The 17,263-nt window shown below is 42.3% G+C and overlaps 1 protein-coding gene across 4 annotated transcripts in view; it reads left to right on the top strand.

Annotated features, from left to right (window-relative positions):
* The first annotated feature begins 213 nt into the window (after positions 1–213).
* nos1 (nitric oxide synthase 1 (neuronal)) overlaps positions 214–17,263 on the top strand; it is a 36,198-nt gene continuing 19,148 nt past the window's right edge. The window contains exons 1-7 of one of the 4 annotated variants that reach the window (XM_070963738.1): positions 214–387; positions 3,165–3,654; positions 3,716–3,970; positions 6,406–6,505; positions 11,308–11,445; positions 15,362–15,507; positions 16,559–16,721. In XM_070963738.1, the coding sequence (XP_070819839.1) occupies positions 6,416–6,505; positions 11,308–11,445; positions 15,362–15,507; positions 16,559–16,721 (537 nt within the window). In that variant the 5' untranslated portion in view covers positions 214–387; positions 3,165–3,654; positions 3,716–3,970; positions 6,406–6,415. Of the gene's footprint in view, positions 388–3,164; positions 3,971–6,200; positions 6,211–6,241; positions 6,284–6,405; positions 6,506–11,307; positions 11,446–15,361; positions 15,508–16,558; positions 16,722–17,263 lie in introns of those variants that run through there. The other 3 variants (XM_070963736.1, XM_070963739.1, XM_070963737.1) reach the window with 3 other exon arrangements.

Genomic DNA, 17,263 nt, shown 5'->3' with positions numbered 1-17,263 from the left:
TCACACTCTAAAGTGTTGCAGCAGTGACACTCCTTACCTATCCCCTGCATCCATCCGAGGGCCTAAGGCACGGGAGTGTGTATGTGAGGAGAGTCGGCTGTTGCATGCTGAGTGATGACGATAACCGACATAACTAAACCCACCCACAGTTCATTTAAATGCCCGCGCACGGCTCTCTCGGCTCGTCCCTGTGTCTCGTTGCTCTGTATTTATAAGGCGCCCCGGTGCGCGGAAAGGTACAAGCGTGCCTCGTCTCTAGAGAGGCAGAGCGCGTCGCTGCGACTTTGGAGACGTTTTTTGGATGAAAGACCTGTGCAGCCGCTGCTGAGGAAGAGACGCAGGAGCGCAGGAGTTTTATCCCAAGTTCACTGCAGCTTGGTCTCAGGGGTGAGTTGTTGTCCGCTGTTTTCGCGCACTGTGCTGCCTTCATTTTTCCCCCCTTTTGTTTCTGTGGAAAATTAGGCTGCGCATTCCCCTGCTGGATGTAGAAGAGCCATCACCGAGAAAGGATGGAGCGTTCCTGAAGTAGTGTGCAAACCTGTGGCTACGACAGGATGTATTTAATTTAAAAAATGTCTTTGCCACACAACATATAGGAGTTTTCAGCCTTATTGGTGTTGATGTTATTCGTATTTTATCCCCAAAAGTGTCGCCAGAACTTGTTGCGTTGGGAAATACCCATTAAATTCAGGCTCGATGGGAACATCTTGTGCATTTTGGCCGATTGCATTGAGGAGAGCAGTGCAAAATAAAACCCAGGCTATACATTTGATTGCTTGCTTGCATGTTGGTTGTTTGTTTTTACGTGTAAACATTGCTTTCATGAAATTTAAATTGTCACTCACTTTTCTTTGCATGTAGTGATAGATTTTTCTTTCTTTCTTTTTTTTAAGATTGGTTACTGATTTTCTCTTCATAGCAACATGCAGCTCTGTGGCTGCTGTGCTTTGTCTTGTCTGGACAACAGAAATCATAAAGAATGGGGAGTTATTGCAAAAATAAAGTGATCTTTAGCATTTATTTTTTTCGTTGACACATGGTGGAGTTTGTTGCTGTTTCTGCTGCATGCTGAGTGAAGACTGTACCGGACAAACTAACTAAACCTGCGTGGCCGAACTAGCCTCAGTGTTGTTAGTACTTAAAGTGGAAGACCGAGCAGTTGGACGAACCAGTGGCATGACCACAGAATATCTGACATTTAGCCTCTGTGCGGTTTCCCACTTTCAATGATAATACAGCAGAGGCTTTATGCAGAAGAAGTTGGTGTTATGTTCAAGTAACCAGTAAAAAATCAGAAATATGTGACTGATTTGTCTCTGTGGTGGACCATTTGAAAAGAAAGCACAGGTTTCCAAATGCTAATGACGAGCTCAGTGCGCAAACAGTGGGAAAACTAAAAAACAAGATACAATAAGAGGAAATCCAGGAATTAACTGCTAATGAATGATTAGCTAAGAAGTAGTTTCTGATCATCTTGGATTATGAGTTGATGTGCTTGGGAACAGCCTGAAAGATAATTTGTTAATGTACAAATGTGTAATGATTATTGATATGTGTGAGTGTGCATGCACACCGTTGTCTTGATGAAACATTCACCAATAATTAATCTTTGCCTGCTGAAGCCTTGCTGTTATTAGGCCTAATTATAGCAATATAAAAGAGATTCATCCCACCGCACCAAATAAATAAATAAATAAAAATTAAAAAATAAATAAAAAAGATTTGAATCTTCATATTCGGAGCACATTTCCATCAATATCCACGTCTGTTATTGGTAAGTTCTCATCTTGGTGGGGTGCAGCTACAAAGAGTGAAGATTAAAGGGCCGCCTTCTGAAGTTATTCCTGTGCCCAAGGACACTTCAGTCAATATGTATGAACTTGCGCCACTTTTTCCCAAAGCCATGATCTGATCACCTGAACATCCCATGAGTGTGTGCTTTCACCGACGTATGGACGATCGGTGGATGTAGCGTTGAACTGGTCCAAGTGTGACGTGTTTACACTTGTGGCCAGTGCAAGAATGAACATTTTGAAAGTCAGCTCTGGAGAAGTTTGTTTTATATTCAAGGGCACGGGCTCTTATATTCCTGGCTGTTTGGAAGCGTTAGAAGATAAGCAACTCGCTGAACTGTTTTGGAGGAGCACAAATAACGGCGAGTGGAGCCTGAAGCGGGGAGCAGCGCTGACCTTGGTGCTGAATTATTCCCGCCGAAAGCCGCGTGCGTGCCCTCCTACATTGACTGAGCAGCACGCGCACAGCAGCCTGTATGTGCATGTGGCTGTGAGTGCGTGTTTTTTTTTTGTTTTTTTTTTTGACATACAGTTCATTGCGTGCGGCGCCACCCACACAACCAGATGCGACGCTTCGACGAACAGACAACATGCCTACCGTGGCTGTGTATGAACGGAAGTACAAGTCATCATTGTAGCGTCGGGCAAATGGTTGGGTTGCTTGTCTTTGTTCGTGAAGTTCACTCCGAGTGCAGAGACAATGAAGCGCAGTGCACTCGAGTATTCTGATCATAGGAAAAATTTTAGGGATGGAGAAAACCAAAGGTGGGAGAAATACTCAGCAGTAAATGTACTAATCCTACCATATAAAAGTACTCCATTATGGTAAAATAAATAAATAAAATCCTGCACTCCAGCCAGCAAAATAATACCTAAAGTATCAAAAGAAAAATGCCCCAGTTATATTATTCTATATGATTGGATCATTATCATTGATGCATTAGCTTATTAACTGCTTTATATACTGCTGGGTAGTTTCATCTATAATAATGCATCACATTTTCTAAACTACTGCAAGTTTTGTTCTGTTCAAAATCTAAATCTGCTATCTGCTATCTGCAGAGTTCAAAAGTGCAATATTTCCCCGTGCAATGCAGTGGAATATAAGTATAAAATAAAGGGAAAATACCACAAGAAGTACCACGAAATTGTTCTCAATACTTGGGTTCATACTTTTTTCTGCATGTGTAGTTCAACAGGATGTAATTATTTGTGTAATATTAACTTCAGAAAACACTGAATGACTCATATACCCTCTTTGACTTATGTTTAATCAACACAGTGTAAACAGTTCATGCAGTCAAGGTAATTTCCTCTAAAACTAATAGAACTTGTATTTTCCCTCCTCCCTCTCCTTCTGTTGCTTTTCAGAAACATCCCCGGGGACATACACATACTTACCAGCAAGCGCGCGCACACACACACTACCACACAACAGACACCATGCAGGAGTCAGAGCCTACAGTGTGCCAGCTGCAGCCCAACATCATCTCCGTGCGTCTTTTCAAGAGGAAAGTTGGTGGTCTGGGCTTTCTGGTGAAGCAGAGGGTGTCCAAGCCGCCTGTCATCGTGTCTGACCTCATCCGTGGCGGCGCAGCAGAGGAGTGTGGCCTAGTGCAAGTGGGTGACATTGTTCTGGCTGTCAACAACAAGCCCCTGGTGGACCTGTCCTATGAACGGGCCCTGGAGACGCTGAAGAACGTGTCACCAGAGAGCCATGCCGTGCTGATCCTCCGTGGGCCTGAAGGTTTCACTACCCACCTGGAGACAACCCTGTCTGGAGATGGCCGCCAACGCACAGTGAGGGTCACTCGCCCTGCCTTCCCACCCTCAAAGTCCTACGAACACTGCTCGCCTCTCAGCCCATTTGGCCCTGGGCAGCAGCAGCCGCAGCAGCAGGTCAACAAGGAGCCCCAGCTCAGGGCCATTGAGAACCTGTCCTCTCCATCCATCACCCAGTCCTCCCTGCAGAGGGGAGGCGTGCAGACACAGGACCCCCTGCTGATAAGGGATGGGGGGGGCCGCGGAGCTCTCCTGTGCAATGGGCTGGAGGAGAACAACGAGTTGCTGAAGGAGATCGAACCAGTGCTGCGCCTCATCAAAAACAGCAAAAGGGAGATCAATGGAGAAGGCCAGAGGAATGTGGGCAGAAGGGACGCTGGGATTCAAGTGGCCTGGTAATTTGCGATGTGATGCTACCTCACTGATCCCTTAGATAAGGTGTCTTTGTGCTTGTTCCCCTCCACAGTGTATGTTGGAGTCTGAGGCCAGTAGAATTTAAATCAGGATTTAGGTCAAGAACTCTTCAGCGAGGTGGTTATTAGCTAACCCATATCCCACTCCTGGTCCTCCGATTGAAAGAAAGTCTACCGACTCACTTTGCCTCCCTGCAGTCCCCAAACTACCTGACCCAGCTGTGCTGCATTAGCTGCCACAGACAGGCTCTCATTCATCTAATATGACTCAGTGTACAGTAATTACTGACTGCATGCTGGTCTCTAGCAAACCTCAGTTAAGATGATATTGCTCACAACATTTGTCCATTTTGGTTGCTATTCCTCAGTTTCTGGGACAACTGCTTCATGTAGGTTGATGAAAACGTCGTGAACAAACAACATAGCTTGCCCTAGGCAGCTTTTCATACTTTAAATGCAGCTTTCTGCCTTTGATCAGGTTATCTAGCTACATCTTTGGCCTGAGTTTGTTCTCAAAATTTCCAGAAAATGATCATCAGGTATCAGAATGTCACTTGTTTTGCAGCAGTTCACATCTTATATTAGGATATTAGGACTGACAGTTGCATTCAATATTATTGATGTCAGTTCCAGAATCAATAGTATCACTATTAGAATACTGGAACCAAAACCTGTCACACATTTGTCATTAGACCCTTCTTTCTTCCAAACAGCCCATCTTCAGTTTGGAGGTCAGGTTGAGGAGTGGAACTGACACCAATTCTGTATATTTAACAGATCTCCTTTTTAACATTGAGCCAAGCAGACTCACAGATGTTGTGCTTAGATTGTTGTTTGTTTTAAGTGTTCACTCTGGACTGGCTTTTTACGTCTGGGCCAATATTCCATCCCAGACTTTGTCTAAATAGTCTGCACTGTGTATTGTTGATATTGGCATCTCAGTTATCTGCTATTGTACTCCCACGACCAATTGAAATCAAATTGAAGCTACAGTCTGCATGAATCAATATCTCATTCTTGACCAATCCATGCACATCCTCCTCTCTTTCATAAATACACTTTGACTGATTCATTGCATTCTCGTGAGATGAGCTTTGAAAAAAATTCAAAGCATGAACGTCGAGTCTTGCTAAAATGACTTTTGTTAATGAGTCCACCTGTGTGGGGTTTTAAGCCTGCAGACACTCTCTAAACATCCTGACATTTGGTCAGCACAATTAAGGAGACAGCTAACTAATCATTAATATCTGTTTTTGCTGGGCACATTTGTGCACTAACATCTCTCAAATCACTTCTTGATTCCTATTTGCCTGGAATAGAATGACTTGGAATAACTTTCAGAGGAGAGGCTGTTACAAATTCACAATCCAGCGTGAGGCTGATGACGCACTACATCAGAATCTGAGCTAATGTCAATTGGCACATACAACTTCTTATAATGTTTCCGCATGTCTGAACTACACCTCTGAATTGTGGAGATAAACATCCTCTTGCAAAATGTGAAAATAAAGAGATGCAGTGTGACAGGGAGTGTGATAGGGAGAAGGGATGCCTGTGAGCACTTACAATTAGTATGGACGCGTGCACATGAGAAAGATAGGGGGAGGTGAGTGTGAAAGACAGTAAGGGGTGATATGTGTGTGGGCATTTTCCATTAGAGGGATGCAAACTTGAAATCACACACCAATGAGTTTTCCGTATTTATTCATGTGTCGTATGGTTTGCCACAGGGATGTCCCCTCCCCCTTCTCCTTTAGCTTTTGAGGATTGTATAGTTACTGCTCAGAGTGAGATCTCGCACTGTGAGTGGCAGCAGTTTGTCCAGTATATTCTTATATTCAAAGAAAGACAGAAATCCAGTCAAGTCATCTTCACTTGTCGTTTGTTTGTGGAACCGTACAGTATGTCTGTTAGAATGACCTAGTAAGATTGAGGCAAAATCAGTCTCTACACTATGTTACCAGTCCAAATTACCAGAGGTAAAGGCCAAGCAAGTGAGCTTGGGATGAAAACCTTTGATTTCATCTGATATTTTGAGGTTTGTGCCCACTTCCTGTCAAAAATAAGTCGAGGCAGAATTGTGGTGACATATAACTGATGACATGCAGGAGCAAGCTGACCCATTGCAGCACAGCAACAGGTCCAATGAGTAACACAGGATAGGTGCCAGTTAAGCTCTGGTGACACCCACTAATCCCTGACTGGAGAAAACACCTGTGTGGGTTGGCAGAGCCAGATTTAACAGAATTTTGGAGGGTGTACAAGTCTATGTTTGACGTCTATGATGGAAGAGAGGTCTGTGTGTATGTGTGTCTGCATGTGTGTGCGCCATTTGGCTGTGATTTTAATGTGAAATGAGTAAGTTTGCCCCACATGTGAGCTCACTAAACTGACAGAAAATTGTGTGTGACTTCTAGGGACCTCGGCATGGGAAATGGCACATCTCCCCAGCTGGCATCAGATAACAACAAAATGCTGGAAAACATGCCGGTGGTGCTCAACAAAGCTGGCACTGAGGTAAAATGAAACAAATCCACAAACATTTGCTTTATATATGATCTGTTTTACTCACATTTATTTAAAGGGTGGAGCAACTCTGTTCGCTTTGGTCAATAACATGAAGATTCCCTTGCCCTTTTTTCTGTTTGTGCACATGTTTGCAAGTGGTCATTAGCAGGCTCGTAAGTGAATTCTAGAGCTGTATAATGCATGTGCATCCAAGGCTGCCTTTGCCTGTCTTTGCTCTTCAGCCTTGTGCAGTAATCCACTATATTGCCACGCTTTCAAAAACTGAGCACGCACATCTGTGTTGCTTCTTTGCACATAGTAGTAAAGCCTTTGCTTAAGATCCCATCACCTAGGCATTAAATCCTTCCGGGGGAAAGCTGGTGCAGCATTAAATCTAGCTTATGACTTCCACACAGAAGAGTCTGGTCACAGGTCTGAGTGTCTATGACAGGGATAGTGTCGTAATCTGCACATGGTCCGCGTTATCCACCCACTTGTGACGTCGCTCGAGCCCCATCAATGGGACCGGATGGGGCGAAATGATTCCAGCAGGCATAATGAATGCGTGCAGCTGCTGATCCGTCTCTCTCCATCAAATGTGGCCCCTGTTGAAATTATCCAGCCCCTCAGACCTGCAGAGAAGAGTGTGTTAATGCGCATGCTTGTGAGAATATTTGTGTGAGAGTGTTGGAAAGGGGGGGGTGGGGGTGGGGGTGGGGGTATGGATGATGCATGCTTAACAGCAGTTGGAGAGGATATGTATGTATGATGTGGTAAGACAAGCTACATGTCTTTCCCGGTTGTGTGTGCTCATCATGAGGAAATCTATGGACTTGAGAAGATGAGAAGGTGTGCTTGGGAAATGGAATCAGTTTGCGTGTGTGTGTGCGTGCATGCGTGTGTGTGTGCGTGCGTGTGTGCGTGCGTGCGTCATGAAGCAAAAATTGAAGGCGTTTTGCTTGCGTTTTGCTAACCTTGATAGATCCTTGCTAAGCATTTAATTCGATAGACTCAAGTCAGACTCTAAATTCATTTTATTTTAAAAAGCACAAATTTTGCATGATTAAGTGCGAGGATTTGAAGTGACATGGAGATGGCCTGCAAATTAGTTCTCTCACTTTGGTGAAGGATTGTCCATGTGCCTCCAGCTTGAGCTTCTGCTTCTGCATAATTTAAGGTTTAATAAGCCTGCTGCAAAGGAAAGGTGCCAGAATGATCTGTCAGATTCCACCAGCTAGTGATTTCTGGAGACACCACCTTTGAGGATCCATTGAAAGCAGATAATATGCCTCTGTACCTCTTTTTTTTTTCTACACACAATGGCTTAATCATCGTTGAATAACATGCTTGTCTTAAAAAACATGACTAAACCATATAAATATTTAATGAATATAGCATCTTTTCCACTCCTCAGACTGTCACTCTCACTTTCTTCTTTTTCTCTTTTCCCATCTACCCCCTGTCTTGTGCCCATCATCTCCATTTCCCATCAGAAGTTTTGATTGACGGGTGAATGATGAATTTTTATGGCATAACTGCATTTACCAGAAAGACTTTGGTCATTGCGACCCATTATGAAATTATCTTCATCAGATTAGCTTCAATTATCCTCATATCTAGCTCCATGGCTGCTCCCCTCTGTTGCATCCACACCTTATTCTTGACATTGAGGCCTGGTGATTAATGCCTGATGGGATTTACACATGCTGTAAGTGTATAGATGGTTCAGCAACTTCCCTCAGCAATACGAGCTGCACAGGGAGGACTGTGCCATTTATAGAGCTTTGTAGATGAATAACATGAAATGCCTGTTTCTTGTTGACTGTAAGGAAGTCCATCCAACTGTGTGATACAGATAACAAAGGCGAGTCTGACATTTTTCATTTGCAATGAAGCATAATATTATTTGATACACAGGAATGAGCGTTGATAGGGCAGCATGATAATACAAAATATCTCCATAGTCAAAGACAGACATGAGGGTTGACTTCACAATTGTTTTAAAGTTGGAAGGAGCCAGCCATCCCTTAATTCTACACAAGAAGCCTAGTTTGATTCTTGAATCAAACGTTGAATATGAATCTTGAAGGACAGCCTGCTGTCAAGTCAAATTCTTAAGTACGCATGACTCAGCAAGAGTAATCTGAGTGCCATTTAAAGTTTTAATGGCAGGATAGTCAGAGTGACGAATGGAGGTGGAAAATGCCATGTATTTGGTCTTTTCTGCATTTAAAACTAGTTTGTTATTAAGGAGTGATAATTGGAAAGCGTCGAAGGCAGAATGAAGACGAGTCACGGCCTGAGCTGGGATGGAGCCTGGAGTGTAAAAAGCATTTTCAAAAATAGTAAAATAGTGTATCAGGAAGATCTGTAACTGTAGAATTGTAACTGTAGACAGACTTGACTTAACTGTGCATCTGCAAACAAAGAGACAAAAAATCATCAGCCCTATCTTTTTAATTTTGTCCATTTAACTTTCTGTTCTTGTACATCACAAAATGATGGTATGATTATTACACATTTGAGTCCTTGAATTCAGACTAAGGTGGACAAAAGAGGGCTATTTTTGTCCATTGCTACTGAAATGACAGCTGTTGCTGGCAGATGTTATCAGCTGTAGCTAGATAGCTAATTAAGCTAATTGTAGCTCCATGAGCTGGTTGAAAATGCCATTTGTGGCTGATTTTTTTCAGTTTAAAGCACAAATCCAATAAAGGGCTACTGACATTGGCCTAAACTCCTGGCATCCAGGACTGACTTCCTTTGGACAAAATATTACACAGTTGATGTTGTTACCAGACAGACTAATGTCAAATGAACACATTATTTAATCCATTCCATTACTACTTCTGTATTTTTTCTTTTTAAAAGGCCACCAGTCTCAAAACTCTTTAAATGCCAAGTATCATTCTTACTACAGTCCCATGCATGCGCGTCCAAAATCACCTCGTATTAATAACTACTGCACTACTGTCTGCCAATTTATTCGAGTCTGGAAATCTATCCACTATATAGTGCCCACAAAAATCACACAATTGAATGAAAAAAACAACATCCATGCACACTCATGCCCATTCTTTCTGCTAACAATCCCACAATGCAATGCTACATATTTTCCAGATGTGAAAATTACCACTGAGCGACTCTACAGATGATAGTGGTGATGAGCTAAGTGAAATCTCACTGTATTGTTACATAAAAAATGTGATGTTTGTCTATTATATAAGGAGTAGTGAAAGAGTAAACGAGGGAGGGATTTCAGGTCTTGACAGACCTGCCATGCCCTGCTTCACTGGCAAAGCTATTATTGGACAGTCACTGTTCGGGGGAGGGGTTTAGCAAAAGGTCAATTGGACATTTTGGCCAATCACATCTGGCATGTATTCTCTCCCTTTGCCTCTCTCAATCTATTTATGTCTCACTCAAATATTTAATTAGTCATTTACTAGCTGACCTTGCTTTCAAATGCATTTTTTCAGGCATGACTCATTCGACGTATTTACCGAGGATATCGTCATCACGCAACAGGAAATAGTCCTTGTCATCCAGATTGACTTTAGTTCCACCAAACAAAAAAGATGTTTGTCCTTTCCAGAGTGATTATGACAATTTACATCAGCATCCATGTATAAATGAAGAATAAAGTAAACTGACATTTACAAGTTATTCATATTAACAGGCATCTCTGAAACCTGCATGTGGCCTTAATAGAAAAATGATTTTCTTCAGTGTGAATGCCAGAGCTATAGCTTCTGGTCAGTGATTGACAAGCATGATATTAATATTCCAATACACATTCGCTCTGCCTTTTATGTCATCAAGGCTTAAAACTCTGCATCTGATTTTCTTTGCCTGTTCAACTGAAAGTCTCTTTACGGTACAATGATCTTTCATCCTGTCCACGACCTCAGTGATAACAACGTGTCATATCTGAGCCACACAGTGGGGGTTACTGCTGTTGGAGCGTGAACACACAGGAACTAAGCTCTTTACTCCGTGTGTGCAAAATCAAATTCAATCCAATCCCCTTTTATTCGGCTCTGCTGTTTGAGAGGACACGAAATGACAATGAGGCTCAACTGGCGCGACACTGTTGGTATTCATCTTCCCGGAGAGCGTGATGATTGTGTCACTGCTGTTCAGAAGCTGCTCCACTGTGCGATTAACAATGCTGTGGTAGATAATGAAAGGACTTCCAAGGTGTGTGATTGATTACTCTGATCTCAGGCAATCACTTGGTGCCATTCTCTAGCAACGCTTACAGTTGGCTTTGGGGTTAAATTGCAGGCTTTCATCAGTCAATAGCTAGAGCATTGGAAAACCCTGTGAGACAAGAGTTAGCGTGCCATCAACCTGCTGTTAAAAGTTGATTGCCTTTATCCTGTCGCAGGAAATAAAACAGAAATGGAAGAATGAGGTAATGTAAGTGGCTCCTGTGCATAGGTCTGTGTGAGACAGACTTAAGCTCAATGACAAACTGATTTTCCTTGAGAAAAAAGAGCTGGAAGTCCACAGAGAAAGCGCTTCGCCTTGCAATTGTTGTGAAAGTTCTCGTAACAGTGCTTCCAGATATTACTCATGTTATTCCCATCTTAAGTTTGCCAATCAATGTCCCATTGGGGAACTCACATCCAGTCGGACACAGTGGGAGAGCTGCGTCTCTTTTCAGTTTTCCTCAGTATGACTCCCATTCATAAACAGCTAATCCACCTCGCACCAAAGGTGTCTCAGAAGTCACAACCTATAAGCCAGACACAGCACAAAGGCATGAAGTAATGATGCATGTCTAAATGTCTGTGTGCTCTTTTCAGCCTCCGGCCTCCGGCAGGATCTCGCCCACTAAGTCACTGCAGAATGGCAGCCCCTCCAAATGTCCCCGCTTCTTAAAGATCAAGAACTGGGAGACCGGCACCATCTACAATGACACCCTCCACCACAGCTCCAGCAAGGTAAAGCATACATATCCGCCTGCAGCTTTTACATTTGTCGCTGAGGTAAGAGAAAGATTCTGATGTCATGATTCAAGTCTTGCTAGAATAGCTGGGGTTTCTGTGCCAGTGGTGAATCTGAATGACGGCTTTGAGGTGTTGTTGCTTCTTCTTGTCCTGACACTCTTCACTAAATTGGAAAAGATTAAAACTACTGGCACCATGTGGCCAAAAAGATAGAAACACCTGTATGATGCAATTGTAATGCAATGCAATACAGTCCACCAATAAAAGCAACTTCATTTAAAATTCTGTTGAGGTTACTTAAGATATCAGATTACCATAGCAGGTGTAACATGAATCGCGGGCTAACATGACTTCACATACTAACCGGACAAATGTATAACAACCAGAAGTTCTGTGTGGCAGCCTTTGTATAAAATCACACACATGCAAAGCTTTCATACTGTAGGTCAGCTAACAAAAGTGACACACATGACATCTATGACTTTAATGGTACCTTAAAGGCACTGATGAATAGCAAATACAATACATTGGTTGACTGGAAAAACATTTAGGCTGCAGACTCACGAACATATAATTTGCAAGTCAAGTAGATTGAAGAATAATAGCACAGTGTGGCGTGCCTTTTCACTGCTTCTCACTAACTATTCATACCTTAGAGAGCTCTCGCCTGACATGTTGGTGATTTAGCTCCTATTTAGCTAGAAAGCAGGGGTTGGTGGATCTCATTAAAGCTTATGAAACAATTAATACTTCTGAAGGAAAATAGCAGATTGCTGATATATTATATGGGGACAGCTCACATGGTCATACAGCCATTCAGATGGTCATGGAATGACTTAACATTTTCAGGAAGTCAAACATGTAATATTTAGTGGACGTTTTTGTTCAGATTGCCTGATGTTATTGCGTCATACATATGTAGCATGAAATGCTCAACAACATGCATCCATCCAGTGCAGCAGAGGCTGATAGGATTGCCATTAGCTTTGCAGGTATTTTGGTTATACAGCAAAGTGCTGTGCAAATGAAATGTTTGAGCTGATTATTGTCGAGAGGAGCACCAAAGGTTAAGATTGGAGAATGGTCTTGGTCAAGAAACCAAAGCTGATTGTTGGTTGGAAACAGGAAACAAACAGCAGTCTATGGTGTAACAGTCAAACATTTCCTTGATCCATCCATCTGCCCTGAATAGCTCCCTATGCAGGCTGTATAATAACATCGTACAACTGCCTCCTTACAAAGGCCACGAGAGGACCCTGTCACTATCATGTAAACATACAGAGATTTGGCCACACATGGAGGTTTGGTCAAGCAACCGATGCTGCTTCTCTTGGGAGGAAAGTCTCCACCCTCAATGTGGTGTCGAAAAGCTGAATAGAGAAGCAAAATCCTTCCCCATCCAATACACTACCTATACTACTTGTGCTATGAATTAAATTAAAACCTCACAGAACCAGTCCCATGTCCGAGCCCCTGGGAACGAACAGCTGTAGTTCTCCATATAATATAGTGATTTCCACCTCTTTTAATACTTTTTCCATGTTAAATGTGCCAAGGTGACAGCCATGTTGGTGTCGGTGACTTATATTGTGCAAGATGAAAGAGATGTAGTTCACTGGCGGTTTCACACAAACCGCCAAACTAAGGAATCTTTTGAATAGACAAATGTGTAGTCCATGGCACAATTCAAAAGGGATCAAAAAAGGATCGGTCTCTTGCTGCTGACAATCACACACATTTTCTGAAATAAGGTCCCACAGGGAACACTGTGAGTTTTCCAAAAGCTTTGTTTGAGCGTGAAATTCCAAAAAGCAAAGACTTTGGTAAGAAAATAGATTCCTCACCTCCATGCATCTATCAACCACTCTGTCCATCCATTTGTTTTTCCATTTTATCATGCAGCCAAAGTTTCTTCTCTAGTTAGTAAGCCAGCCTAGCAAAGCACAAGGTGAACCCCACTGTTTAAGCATTCACAGCCCAAAACACAAACAGCAGTCTAATTACTTCAGTGACTTATCGAGCGGACTGTGCATCCCAATGAATGGCCTGTAGTAGCATCTTCAGATTTATTATATATCACAGACGTTGCTGTATTCGAGGATGATCCGTCTTTCTCGAAAAGGACAGCTGGCTGGCATGAATGCCCAGAGCGGTATGACGAGCGGACGTGCTGGAGCACAAGTGATTCCTTTGTTTTATTTTTAACACTCCCTGCTCTACTCATCCATTTCCCCCTTTTACTCCGTCACCTCTCACTGTTCATGTTTTTCTGCCTCAGCTTTGTTGTTCCCTCTTGTTGTCAATTATCTTCTCTTAGCATTCTTTTTCATTTCTAATTATCCCTTTATTTTTATCTTCAGTTTTCGTGAGCGCTTTCTCAGATTCTCACTCAATTTCCTTTCCCATTTTCCTTTGTTTTGACTGGCTGCGGTGGTGTGTTTGTTGTCTTGTTCAAGCAGATTTCTTTCTGGTTTTGTTGAGCGAGGGTTGGACTTGTTGGAAGGGACACGGGGGCAGTTTATTTTGGACAGACTGCCGGTCCACGTCTGAGTATTTTGGTCTAAGTGTGTGGTTTGGCCTAACGAGCCAATTTTAGCAGCGGGGTCATTGTCAAATTTCCTCTTCGACTGCACGCCTGCGCTATCGTTTCTGTCGTCCGCTGTTGCTCACTCACTCGATCTCTCTCTAAGCTGGTTGAAGGCATTTAGGCAAACCAAAGTGACAGCTGACTTCAGCTCTAATCATTTTAAACTGACCACACAAGGTTGCTCTCAGCTATGAGCAATTTTCTCTCTGCATCTGTCTGTTTCCTTATTTTTTGTCTTTCCTCCTCGCTCTTTCTGTCTTCCTGTCTCTGCTTAATGGAAGGATACCAATCCATGACTCACCGAGTTACTCATTCATTAACATGCGGGCCAGCCATGTGTGAGCAATATAATGAAAGAAATTGTAAAACAGTTATGATCTCCTGTATGCATTCAGAGTCTGGAACTTACAATAAAAATTGACCTTACTTACAATAAAAATCAGCCTTACTTATAATAAAAATTGACCTTTAATTTGAAGTTAATTTGAAGTATAACATTATGATATAATTGAGTTGGTAAATTTGAAAACCTTTCATGGCCTTGCATATTGAAATACATGCTTTTTCTAGTTCATTTAAGATCAAAAGCTTTGGTCTTTTTATCCTGGGGAAAGGAATGAAAGTGAATTGGAAAATCTATCAGGGGTTAAAAGCAGTTCTTAATTTGATGTTTAATAGGGTTCTCAAGCAAGGTGGTAGAAGGTAAATATATTTTTACACAGGGTTGGCACCGTGAAATAACACCTTCTTCCACAGGGCAAAAGTGGTGTTCTGATTATGGTTCACACGTCAAGTACAAAGCCAAACAAAAAAAAGTATATGAAAATTGGATTGGAAAACTGTTTTCTTTTGAATGAGTCCATTTACTTAAAGTATAATTCAAACATTCAGGTCTGTTTCATATCAAGCAGAAGCAAGACTTACCCGGTTAATCTAAAAAGAAAGGAGAAAGAAGGTAATTTAATAGCTCTGTCTTTAGTAAATTAAGAGAATGCCATGCTTCTCCCATGATGCATTCAATTACAGCACAGAGATGGATGCAGAAACAGTCTCTTCTGAGTGAACAGGAACCCTGAAGGGCACAGAAATGTGTGTGTGTCCAATAAAACTGCGGTAACTAACACCACTGTTCTGTGCACCAAGAAGCCAGCGTGGTATGTTCTGTGAGCATTATGCTTGGCTGCAAAGTAAATTTTGAGGATATTTGCAGATACTTTACCAGAAAATTTCATCATATACCTTACATCATGATCACCTAGCTCTTCAGTTGCATTTTGGCACTGGAGAAAAAAATAAGCCTCCCTTATCTGCTTATCTTTTCAGATGGCAATCTGCACTGAAGATGTGTGCAGAGGCTCTGTGATGACGCCCAACCTGCACGTCCGCAAACCAGATGAGGTCAGAAGCAAAGAGGAGCTTCTTCGTCTGGCCACTGACTTCATAGACCAGTACTACACCTCCATCAAAAGGTGAGCACAGCCTGAAGCGCCTGCAGAGGTACAAGTTAGACCTCCGTGGGTAGAGCCAAAGAACAACACATTCTGAGCTGGGTAATATTAGGCTGCCAAGTGCCCACCTTTTAAAGACCACAAAACTCAGGCAAACACAAATGGCCAACAATAAATAAAAAGTGGGAACCAAAGCAGGTGCAACAAGCTTTATTAAACTACATAAATGAATTAGCCTGACGCTATTTACAATCAACAGCAGAATAAATCACCAAGGCAGACAACACAGACATGTATAAGTAATTCAAATTCCACAGTTGCTGCAGCCACAAACAGACATATTAAAGCAAAAAGAGAGCTGCACAGTTTTTGCACAACATGTAGTGCACAGACAAAGCTATGTTTCCTAGCAACGTTCTCCTCTGGAGCAACATCTATAAGTGAGTTCATTGTTCATTATCTGAGCCGTTTGCACAGCAATGTCCGTCTCGATCTGCTCTGGGTTCAAGTTCTTGTGAAGCTTTTCGTAGCCGATTCTCATAACAAGCAGTCCACTTGACCTCTCTTGTCCCACTGTGCCCCTCGAATTCAAAGAATTTTGAGCTCAAAGAGCACTCGGCAGTCACAGTTGTAACAGCAGAAAGACCTCACACACGTCACGGCTGTTAGAGGTTCCATTAGTGATCTCAGAGGATACTGCTGGAGGATCCACCATGAGCATTTAGCATTTAGCTAAACCCAGCATGGACCTGTTGGTCAAGGAACATTATGCACATGTTTGATTTGGTTCACATTCATGGGTGGACAGATACCGTGGCTAACTTTTGTTCCGACTAGAATATAAGTTATAGACATTTTTACATTTCACTTACCTAAATGTCAGCAGGTAAATTGTTAACTTTGGCAGTTATACAGGCTTTAGCACTTACATAACATGACCATGACAGGCCCAGATTTGTTCATGAACTAGTCTGCAAGGCATCAAAAGTGGCACAATTCACATATACTGCGTTTTCTGTTATGCTATAGCTGTGTATGTACATGTTTTTATCCTATTGTGCCTGTGGACCAGGTATAGCTCTAAGGCCCATGTGGACAGGCTGGAGGAGGTGACCAAGGAGATTGAAGCTTCAGGGACTTACCAGCTGAAAGACACCGAACTGATTTATGGAGCCAAGCACGCCTGGAGGAATGCTGCCCGATGTGTGGGGAGGATCCAGTGGTCCAAACTTCAGGTACGTCTTTACTCTGCATTACATTTTTTATCATATCCAAGATATTCAGAGACATAAAAAAGGCAGTTGGTTCAGTCACTTGTTTGGCTTTACCACAAAAAGATGCATACCATTTTAATTTTAATAGTATATTTAAACTGGCAATAGACAAGACTTTAATTAGTCATTATTAAGTAAATGTTGATTGCACAATGTAATGGCTGTTGAATAATGACACTATCAGCATGTAGACTAGTTCCCTACAAGCCTCACTTTCACTATACAGTTGTGTCTGCCATCGGGTATGATCTGCCAGGAAAATGAAGGCTCAGTTTATGGCAGAAAGGAAGTGTTTCAACCATAGATAGTAGATTGATCCAGTCAGGTTGACTGCACTCTCTATCTGCTTTCATGTCTCCATTATAGACTTTAATGGAGACATGAATGAATGAACTCAAGCTTTTTCTCCTAATGTTTTTTCTACTCCCCCTACATCCTGACACCAACCCGTGCTGTAGTTACTTGTTCGTGCGAAGCAGTACTCAAACTATGTTACTACTCCA

The sequence above is a fragment of the Chaetodon trifascialis genome, chromosome 6 (genome assembly GCF_039877785.1).
Source record: "Chaetodon trifascialis isolate fChaTrf1 chromosome 6, fChaTrf1.hap1, whole genome shotgun sequence".
In the NCBI taxonomy this organism is placed as follows: Eukaryota; Metazoa; Chordata; class Actinopteri; order Chaetodontiformes; family Chaetodontidae; genus Chaetodon; species Chaetodon trifascialis.
Note: the sequence above shows the minus strand (reverse complement) of the source record. Positions and strands in the feature narration are given on the sequence as shown.